This window comes from Oncorhynchus nerka, linkage group LG1, assembly GCF_034236695.1.
Source record: "Oncorhynchus nerka isolate Pitt River linkage group LG1, Oner_Uvic_2.0, whole genome shotgun sequence".
NCBI classification, from domain to species: Eukaryota; Metazoa; Chordata; class Actinopteri; order Salmoniformes; family Salmonidae; genus Oncorhynchus; species Oncorhynchus nerka.
This window is the reverse complement of record NC_088396.1, coordinates 22546104-22556692: the sequence shown is the minus strand read 5'-3', so window position 1 is coordinate 22556692 and position 10589 is coordinate 22546104. Positions and strand designations below refer to the sequence as shown.

Sequence of the window (10589 nt, the reverse complement as noted above, 5' to 3'; positions counted from 1 at the left end):
CAGTAGGGATTCTTCAATAAAGTCTTTGTTGTCATTCAACGTTGCAACTAATTTTCATGCACATTTTTTCATTGATAAATACTGCACCAAACATCTTAGTTAGATGTAAATTGCGCAACTAAGATCTCATCGGCAAAAGCGTCAAAATTTCACGAGTTCTTAGATTAATTCTGACTATTTTGAGGAATTGTATGCTGGCTACGGCATCTCAAAATGGACATACATTTTGTGTTGATTTTTCAAGTGAAAGTCTTAAGGGAGTATGCAAGCGCACACGTTACATTCTCGGCAAAGCGCCAGCCGAACTGAAGCATGTGGAAGCCTCAAATCGTATCCGCTTCCGAATGGCTGACAATGCACATGGTAAATGTTTCATGTTCCAGGAGTATGTGAGAATTAGTGAGCGTTTGTGTATGCATTGTTTATGAGTGGAACACAAATCCATATTATTTGTAGGTTTAGGTCACATATTGGTCTCTGTGTGTGTGCACATCGTTGTGTATGCTCACACATCAGCCTGTGTTTGTGTGTGTGTCTGTCTGTGTCACACAGAGGTCTCTGGCCCTGGTGGGTAGTAGGCAAAGCCAGCCCGAGTTTACGGAGCACGTAGAGGCTGAGGGTGTGGAGGTCTGCCCCACCCCCATCAGCCCAGTGGAACAATACCAGTTTGTGGGGGAAGAACTCAGACCTGTGGAGTGTTCGGGGCCCTGGAACCCCAAGGTGAAGGTGGGAGGTGTCAGTGCTCTTCCGTTTGGAGGAGGGGCCAGAAGGGCGAGAGGACACGGGTGTCAACTCTGCTACACTGCTCTGCAACAGCTTGTCAATGTCCTGGAGAGAGGGAAGGAGGGGATAGAGAGAGGAAGTGGTAAGACCTACTGAAAATACCCTGGTCTGTTTCATGTTCAATTCACATTCAGGTGATCAGCATGCAATAAAAATGAAAGATTAACATGTACCATTTTCCAACACCAGAGGTCAAAAGTACACTGATGTGCCCTGGGGATTTGATTTAATCAGATGTATTCAATAATAATCATCAATGCCAATGTTTTCATTGATGTTAATATCAGTTGATAGTATTTAACCTTATCTCCATGTTTAAGATACCAAATGTATTTATTTGCACAAAATGCATGTGTGGCATTGCCTCTGAAACCTGTGTTGACACGGACAGCATGTGAGTGATCCAATAAAAATAAATGTACCTTTTATTATTATTATTATTTATTTATTTAATCTTTATTTAACGAGGCAAGTCAGTTAAGAACAAATTAGGCTACCTAAGAGCATCTCTCAGCAGGACAGAAGGAAAGCCAGAAAATGCCTCTGTATCCCAAGTGAGTTTACAATACAGTACCAGCCCAAGCCAGTCACCCTGATCTTCCAGGCTAACCACCCTAAAGCACTCGAGGAGAATCATCACACATAAACCACCCAGAAGGCCCCATGCGTTTCATTCCATGGTTGTGATTTGTCCAAAACCAGCTAGCAGTGAAGAGCCTCTAGCAGGAAATGAAATGTCCCCAATCACAAAGCGTAAACCATCACCCACCAAGATGTACCCCACAGTTACCGTAACAGCCCTCACCGTCTGAGGGGGCGTGGTCTAGGGGCTGGCTGAGAAGGTAGTTAGGGTTGTGTGACATCATGGAGTCATAAGTCCTGGCAGCTCGCACCCCTTCACCTCCTCTTTCCCCCTCACAGGTCCTAGCAGGGCAAAGCATGTCGCTCTCACTGCCTCCACCACCAGCAACAGGACTGGGGTCGGGGCCCGTGGCCGGGGACACACTCCTCTCGTGCACGCCATCAGCCCTCACCCTCTGTGGGCAAACAGTAAGGGTGAGAAGGGGTCAGGAACCAGGAGGCGGCTCCGAATAGAAGACATGCGGTGAACCACTGCACTGTAACTAACATGATGATAGCCCTTCAACTTCCCAGCGTACTGCTAGCAATAATCTGTCTGTTATCACGGCCGATTAGTCTAGCGTCGGTGTGCCACACATGCTAGCAAGTTAGCATTTGGATGGAATAACACATCAACGTACATTTTACACATGCATATACAATACATACTGTGCTACATTTGAATAGCATCCATAGGGGAACATGATGAGAATGACAGGCTGAGTATGGTACTGGGTGAGGTTGTAAAGCTAGCGAGATGCTAACAGAAGGCTAGTGATAGGTTAATAAGGTTATGAAATCAGTGATTAGAGCTTGTTATCAGCTTGATCAGCAGTAGCATATTTAGCCGTATGAATGTCAGTATTGTCTGGCACTTGAGTGCAATTGTTTGACATAGAAATGGAAGCCCTGGATGGGAACACTATTGTGATTGACGTTGGAAAGTTGGGAGCTAAATGTTGAAACTGATGTAACTCAATGACGGTGGAACACTGAACATTGACGAAAGTGTTTAAAAAGAGTCACCTCCTCCTCCTCTTCTGCAGTCTCTTGGCCAATCAGAAACTCAATCTGCTGTCGGACTGAGTGAGCACAAAGATGGTGGATAGCTCCACGGTAAGGCACGAGCGATTGGACTGCCATTGCCATTGCCCAGGGTGATGGGGTCAGAGGGCGGAGGGAGGGGTGGGGTGAGGATAAAGATAGAGACAGACAGGAGAGATTGAAGGGGGGCGATTAGGAAGCAAGGCAGAGGCAGAGAGGGAAGAGAAAAGTAGAAAGGAATCAGTCAGATTTAGCTACAGATCTGAAAGCATTGGATAGGTGTAAGCAATGTGATATTTGCTTCACCTTGCCTTCTGATAGGCTTGGTGGAATCTTTGCCACATTTCTCACATCTATGCAATTGTGACAGGAAGTAGTAATAATAGGTGGTGAAAGGTGGAGGAGTTTTAGCAATACAGTGTGGGTTAACAGAGGGTCAATCTACACTGAACAAAAATATAAACGCAACATGTAAAGTGTTGGTCCCATGTTTCATGACCTGAAATACACATTTTCCATACGCACAGAAACCTTATTTCTCTCAGATTTTATGCAAAAATGTGTTTACATCCCTATTAGTGAGCATTTCTCCTTTGTCAAGATAATCCATCCACCTGGCAGGTGTGGCATATCAAGAAACTGATTAAGCAGCATGACATAGGTGCACCTTGTGCTGGGGACAATAAAAGGCCCTTTAAAATGTGCAGTTTTGTCAAACACCACAATGCCACAGACGTCTCAAGTTTTAAGGGAGCATGCAATTGGCATGCTGACTGCAGGAATGTCCACCAGAGCTGTTGCCAGAAAATTGCATGTTCATTTCTCTACCATAAGCTTCCTCTAACATGGTTTTAGAGAATTTGACAGAACATCTAACCAGCCTCACAACCGCAGACCACATTTAACCAAGCCAGACCAGGAGTTTCACATCTGGCTTCTTCAACTGTGGGATTGTCTGAGACCAGCCACCAGGACAGCTGATGAAACTGTGGGTTTGGACAACTGAATTTCTGCACAAACTGTCAGAAAGGGAAGCTCATCTGCGTGCTGGTCGTTCTCATCAGGGTCTTGACCTGACTGTAGTTCGGCATCCTAACCAACTTCAGTGGGCAAATGCTCAACTCCGATGGCCACTGGCATGCTGGAGAAGTCTTCACAGATGAATCCCGGTTTCAACTGTAGTGGGCAGATGGCAGACCGCGTGTATGGCGTCGTGTGGGTGAGCGGTTTGCTGATGTCAACGTTGTAAACAGAGTGCCCTATGGTGGCGGTGGGGTTTTGGTATAGACAAGCATAAGCTACGGACAATGAACATAATTGCATTTTATCAATGGCAATTTGAATGCACAGAGATACCGTGACGAAATCCTGAGGCCCATTGTCGTGCCATTCATCTGCCGCCATCACCTCATGTTTCAGCATGATGATGCACAGCCACACGTCGTAAGGATCTGTACACAATTCCTGGAAGGTGAAAATGTCCCAGTTCTTCCATGGCCTGCATCCTCACCAGACATGTCCACCCTGAAACGTGTTTGGAATGCTCTGGATCGACGTGTACGACAGAGTGTTCTAATTCCCACCAATATCCAACAACCTCGCATAGACATTGAAGAGAAGTGGGATAACAATCCACAGGCCACAATAAAAAGCCTGATCAACTCAATGCTAAGGAGATGTGTTGCGCTGCAGGAGCCAAATAGTGGTCACACCAGATAGGAAGTGGAACAGAAAATCAGTCTAACTTTATTTTAAGTTATCTGTGACCAACAGATGCATATCTGTATTCCCAGTCATGTGAAATCCATAGATGAGGGCCTAATAAATGAATTTCAATTGAATGATTTTCTTATATGTAACTCAGTAAAATCTTTGAAATGAGAGTTTTAGTACCATGAGTTGTCTGGCATATCAGAGGGAGCTATACCTGGATACATTTAGGTGATTTTACAGGTAGGCCTACAGTACTTATCTACTGAACATATTGTTTCTGAAGACGAATAACCCTTTAATTCACTGGTACACTCCTATTTATGTGGTCAAGTTGCGGTCCTTCCTACCTGTGCGCGTTCGGTGGCGGTGGGCCACAGGGTCCTGCAGAGGACCTTCTTGACCACATCAGGCAGCAGGCTGATCGTGATGAGAAGGATGATGCCGAGCCAGGCCGGACCGCTGGACAACATCTGCATGAACACATAGTACATTCTCTGGTAGTTCAGGAAGGGCCTAGAGGGAGAGATGACATCTCGTTATTTTATTTCTGTTTAAGTGATACCAATAATGTACAGCGTAAGAATCAGTTAGTTGTAAGAATGAGAGGCGTACCAGATGATGCCTCCCCAGAGCAGTGAGAAGATGACATAGAAAAGCAGGGAGCCCCAGATGACAAAGTGGTTGATCCAGGTCCAGTGGTGTGTGTCCAAGGCAAGCTGCAACACACAGGATACACACACATTATCAATCGCCACGCCTGCAGGGCACACAGGATACACACACATTATCAATCGCCACAACTGCAGGGCACACAGCTCTAACGACCGATGAGCAAGTCTAATGGATCAATTTTCTCTCACACATAGGCTATTCACACAGATTCAGATTCACAAAACACTCACATACACTAACCCACCTTGAGCGTGACAGTAAACACCAGCACAGTGAAGACGAGAGTCCCGAAGGTCCAGTTTCCAAACATCTAGAGAACAGAGAGAGGAGGAACAGTCTGCTACAGTACATCATCACGCTGCATTTCATCCTTTATCTACATACAGAATCCCATTGAGATAAAAGATCTGTTTTCCAGGGAGACATCGGTTGAAACCATTGACTTCTTTAAAACCATTATTCAACACAGAGCACCATCTATAATTACTGTATTACTACCCTAAACCCTGTAACGTTTGACACTTTAAACAAGCAATGTCAATTTCACCTGCATTTTAGTGCTGGGACTAGCAACAGACTTTCTGGGTAGGTCTCTAAGAGCTTTGCACACCTGGATTGTACAATATTTGCCCATTATTCTTTTCAAAATTCTTCCAGCTCTGTCAAATTGGTCATTAATCATTGCTAGACTGCCATTCTCTAGCCATATATTTTGATGCAGATTTCAGAACAAACTGTAACTCGGTCACTCAGGAACATTCACAATCTTCTTGGTAAGCAACTGCAGTATATATTTTCCTTGCTGTATCTGCCTGGCCGGCTCCTCTCTCTCCACTGGGATTCTCTGCCTCTGACCCTATTACGGGGGCTGAGTCACTAGCTTACTAGGGCTCTTCCATGCCGTCGCTAGGAGGGATGCGTCACTTGAGTGGGTTGAGTCACAGACGTGATCTTCCTGTCCAGTTTTGTGCCTTCTTGGTCTCGTGCGGTGGAGATCTTTGTGGGCTATACTCAGTCTTGTCTCAAGATAGTAAGTTGGTGGTCTGTTGATATCCCTCTAGTGGTGTGGGGGCTGTGCTTTGGCAAAGTGGCTGGGGTTATATCATGCCTGGTTGGCCCTGTCCGGGGGTATCGTCGGACAGGCCACAGTGTCCCCCGACCCACCGGTCTCAATCTCCAGCATCTATGCTGCCATAGCCTGTGCCGGGATCAGTCTGTTATATCTGGTGTAATTCTCCTGTTTTATCTGGTGTCCTTTGTGAATTTAAGTATGCTCCCTCTAATTCTCTCCCCCTCCCAGAGGACCGGAGCCCTAGGATAATGCCTGACGACTCCTGGCTTTCCCCAGTCCACCTGGTCGTGCTGCTGCTCCAGTTTCAACAGTTCTGCCTGCGGCTAGGGAACCCTGACCTGTTCACCGGACGTCTTACCTTGTCCAGGGCCTACTGTTTGACTCTCTCTCTACCGCACCGGCTGTCTCAACCTCAATGCTCGACTATTAAAAGCCAACTGACATTCACTCCCGAGGTGCTGACCTGTTACACCCTCTACAACCACTGTTTATTATTTGACCCTGCTGGTCATCTATGATGGTTTGAACATCTTGAAGAACAATCTGGCATTAAATGGCCATGTAGTCTTATAAATCTCCACCCGGCACAGCCAGAAGAGGACTGGCCACCCCTCAGGGCCTGGTTCCTCTCTAGGTTTCTTCCTTGGTTCCCGCCTTTCTAGGGAGTTTTTCCTAGCCACCGCGCTTCTACATCTGCATTGCTTGCTGTTTAGGGTTTTAGGCTGGGTTTCTGTATAGCACTTTGTGACATCTGCTGATGTGAAAAGGGATTTGTAAATCAATTTGATAGATTGATTGATATTTGGCCTTGTGTTGTACGTTATTGTCCTGCTGAAAGGTGAATTATTCTTCCATTGTTTGGTGGAAAGCAGACAACCTGGTTTTCCTGTGCTTAGCTCCATTTGGTTTCATTTTATCCTGAAAAACTCCAGTCCTTGCCAATGACAAGCATAGCCATAACATGATGCAGCCACCAACAGGGGGGCAGGTAGCCTAGTGGTTAAGAGCGTTGGGCCATTAATAGAGGCGGCAAGGTAGAAAAATATGCTGTTCTGCCCTTGAGCTAGGCAATTAACCCCCAACAACTTCTCCTCAGGCACCGACGACATGGACGTTAATTAAGGCAGCCCCCCGCATCTCTCCGATTCAGAGGAGTTGGATTGCAGAAAACACATTGCGGTTGAATGCATTCAGTTGTGCAACTGACTAGGTATCTCCTTTCCCTTCCCCCATGCTTGAAAATGTGGAGAGTGACACCTAGCGATATGTAGGAATTGCCCCAAACATAACACTTGGTATTTAGGATAAAAAGTTCATTTCTTTGCCCCATTGGCCTCCTAATGAAAACCCTGACCGGTTTCCGTTCTCTCCGGCAACTCAGTTAAGGAAGGACTCCTGTATCTTTGTAGTGACTGGGTGTATTGATACACCATCCAAAGTGTAATTAATAGATTGTGTGAGGTACAGAGATGGTGTAGTCATTAAAACATCATTTTAACCCCTATTATTGCACACAGTGTGAGCCAATGCAATTTATTATGTGAATTGTTAAGCACGTTTATATTACTGCACCTATTTAGGCCATTTAAGGTGGTGAATACTTATGCAACTAAAAAATGTGTCCTATTTTATTAATTTGACATTGACTATTTTGTGTAGATCAGTGACAAAACATCACAATTAAATCCATTTCAATCCCACTTTGTAACACAACAAAAGAATCCAAGGGAAGTGAATACTTATGATAGCCACTGTATATATTGGGATTCGATAATGCCATTTTATTTTGCGATTTGATGTTCCAAACATATTGCTCTGTGTCTGCTGCAGAGAGACAAGAGAAAGCATGAGAACATTTGTTGGGATTAGTTATGGGAATAACAGTGCTGAAAACATGTTGGCTCATTATTTAAAAGATGGAGAACAAGCCATAGGATGAAAAATACCGGAGTTTTGACTCCGGTACAGCAGACTATTGCTATCTTACGCTATAAGGCAAAAAAAGAAAACATGCATATAAACATACACACACACTCAAAAGTTTGGACACACCTACTCATTCAAGGGTTTTTCTTTATTTGGACTATTTTCTACATTGTACAATAATAGTGAAGACACCAAAACTATGAATTAACACATGGAATAATGTATTAATCAAAAAATGTGTTCAATTATAATATATTTTATATTTTTCTAAGTAGCCACCTTTTGTTTTGATGACAGCTTTGCACACTCTTGGTATTCTCTCAACCAGCTTCACAAGGTAGTCACCTGGAATGCATTTCAATTAACAGGTGTGCTTTGTTAAAAGTTAATAAATAAATAAATTCCACAAATGAATTTGTTTGAGTCAATCAGTTGTGTTGTGACAAGGTAAGGTTGGTAAACAGAAGATGTAGGTCAGTCAATCCGGAACATTAAGAACTTTGAAAGTTTCTTCAAGTGCAGTCGGAAAAACCATCAAGCGCTATGATGAAACTGGCTCTCATGAGGACCGCCACAGGAAAGGAAGACACCGAGTTACCTCTGCTGCAGAGGATAAGTTCATTAGAGTTACCAGCCTCAGAAATTGCAGCCCAAATAAATGCTTCACTGAGTTCAAGTAACAGACACATCTCAACATGGTCGAATTGCTGCAAAGAAACCACCACTAAAGAACACCAATAAGAAGAAGATACTTGGTGGGCCAAAAAACACGAGCAACAGACATTAGACCGGTGGAAATCTGTCCTTTGGTCTGATGAGTCCAAATTTGAGATTTTTGGTTTCAACCACCGTGTCTTTGTGAGACACAGGGAAGTTGAAGGAATGATCTCCGCATGTGTAGTTCCCACCGGGGCGCATGGAGATGTTGTGATGGTGCTTTGCTGGTGACACTGTCGGTGATTTATTTAGAATTCAAGGAACACATAACCAGCATGGCTATCACAGCATTCTGCAGCGATACGCCATGCCATCTGGTTTGAGCTTAGTGGGACTAGCATTTGTTTTTCAACATGACAATGACCCAACACACCTCCAGGCTGTGCAAGGGCTGTTTGACCAAGATGGAAAGTAATTGAGTGCTGCAACAGATGACCTGGCCTCCACAATCACCGGACCTCAACCCGGTTGAGATGGTTTGGGATGAGTTGGACCGCAGAGTGAAGTAAAAGCAGCATATGCTCAGCATATGTGGGAACTCCTTCAAGACTGTTGAAAAATAATTCCTGGTGAAGTTGGTGGAGAGAATGCCAAGAGTGTGCAAAGCTGTCATCAAGGCAAAGGGTGGCTACTTTGAAGAATCTAAAATATATTTTGATTTGTTTAACACTTTTTTGGTTACTACATGATTCCATGTGTTATTTCAAAGTGTTGATGTCTTCACTATTATTCTACAATGTAGAAAATAGTGAAAATAGACAAAAACCCTTGAATGAGTAGGTGTCCAAACTTCTGACTGGTGCTGTATGCACGCACACATAAAATTATTATTTTGGACGAGATATATATATATATATACATATATATACACACACACACAGTTGAAGTCGGAAGTTTACATACACTTAGGTTGGCTTCATTAAAACTAGTTTTTCAACCACTCCACAAATTGTTGTTAACAAACTATAATTTTGGCAAGTCACTTAGGACATCTACTTTGTGCATGTAATTTTTGCAAAAATGGTTTACAGGCAGATTATTTAACTTATAATTCACTGTATCACAATTCCACTGTGTCAGAAGTTTACATACACTAAGTTGACTGTGCCTTTAAACAGCTTGGAAAATTCCAGAAAATTATGTCATGGCTTTAGAAGCTTCTGATAGGCTAATTGACATAATTTGAGTCAATTGGAGGTGTACCTGTGGATGTATTTCAAGGCCTACCTTCAAACTCAGTGCCTCTTTCAAAAGAAATCAGCCAAGACCTCAGAAAAAAAGTTGTAGACCTCCACAAGTTGGGTTCATCCTTGGGAGCAATTTCCAAATGCCTGAAGGTACCATGTTCATCTGTACAAACAGCAGTACGCAAGTAAACACCATGGGACCACGTAGCCATCATACCGTTCAGGAAGGAGAGGCGTTCTGTCTCCTAGAGATGAACATACTTTGGTGCGAAAAGTGCAAATCAATCCCAGCAATGGACCTTGTGAAGATGCTGGAGGAAACAGGTACAAAAGTGTCTATATCCACAGTAAAACGAGTCCTATGTCGACATAACCTGAAAGTCCACTCACCAAGGAAGAATCCACTGCTCAAAAACCGCCATAAAAAAGCTAGACTACGCTTTGCAACTGCACATGGGGACAAAGATTGTACTTTTTGGAGAAATGTCCTCTGGTCTGATGAAACAAAAATAGAACTGTTTGGCCATAATGACCATTGTTATGTTTGGAGGAAAAAGGGGGAAGCTTGCAAGCCGAAGAACACCATCCCAACCGTGAAGCACGGGGGTGGCAGCATCATGTTATGGGGTGGCAGCATCATGTTGTGGGGGTGTTTTGTTGCAGGAGGGACTGGTGCACTTCACAAAATAGATGGCTTCATGAGGAAGGAAAATCATGTGGATATATTGAAGCAACATCTCAAGAGGAAGTTAAACCTTGGTCGCAAATGGGTCTTCCAAATGGACAATGACCCCAAGCATACTTCCAAAGTTGTGGAAAAGGGCTTAAGGACAACAAAGTCAAGGTATTGGAGT

At 43.9% G+C, this 10589-nt stretch overlaps 1 protein-coding gene across 3 annotated transcripts in view; it reads right to left on the bottom strand.

Annotated features, from left to right (window-relative positions):
- Positions 1–735: 735 nt before the first annotated feature.
- LOC115120436 (phospholipid-transporting ATPase IH) overlaps positions 736–10589 on the bottom strand; it is an 87290-nt gene continuing 77436 nt past the window's right edge. For 2 of the 3 annotated variants that reach the window (XM_029649407.2, XM_029649550.2), the window contains 5 exons: positions 5078–5143; positions 4774–4877; positions 4509–4674; positions 1574–1820; positions 736–828 (listed from right to left, as the gene is read on the bottom strand). In XM_029649407.2, coding sequence (XP_029505267.1) covers positions 821–828; positions 1574–1820; positions 4509–4674; positions 4774–4877; positions 5078–5143 — 591 coding nt within the window. In that variant the 3' untranslated portion in view covers positions 736–820. The remainder of the gene's footprint in view (positions 829–1573; positions 1821–4508; positions 4675–4773; positions 4878–5077; positions 5144–10589) is intronic. The other variant, XM_029649479.2, reaches the window with a different exon arrangement.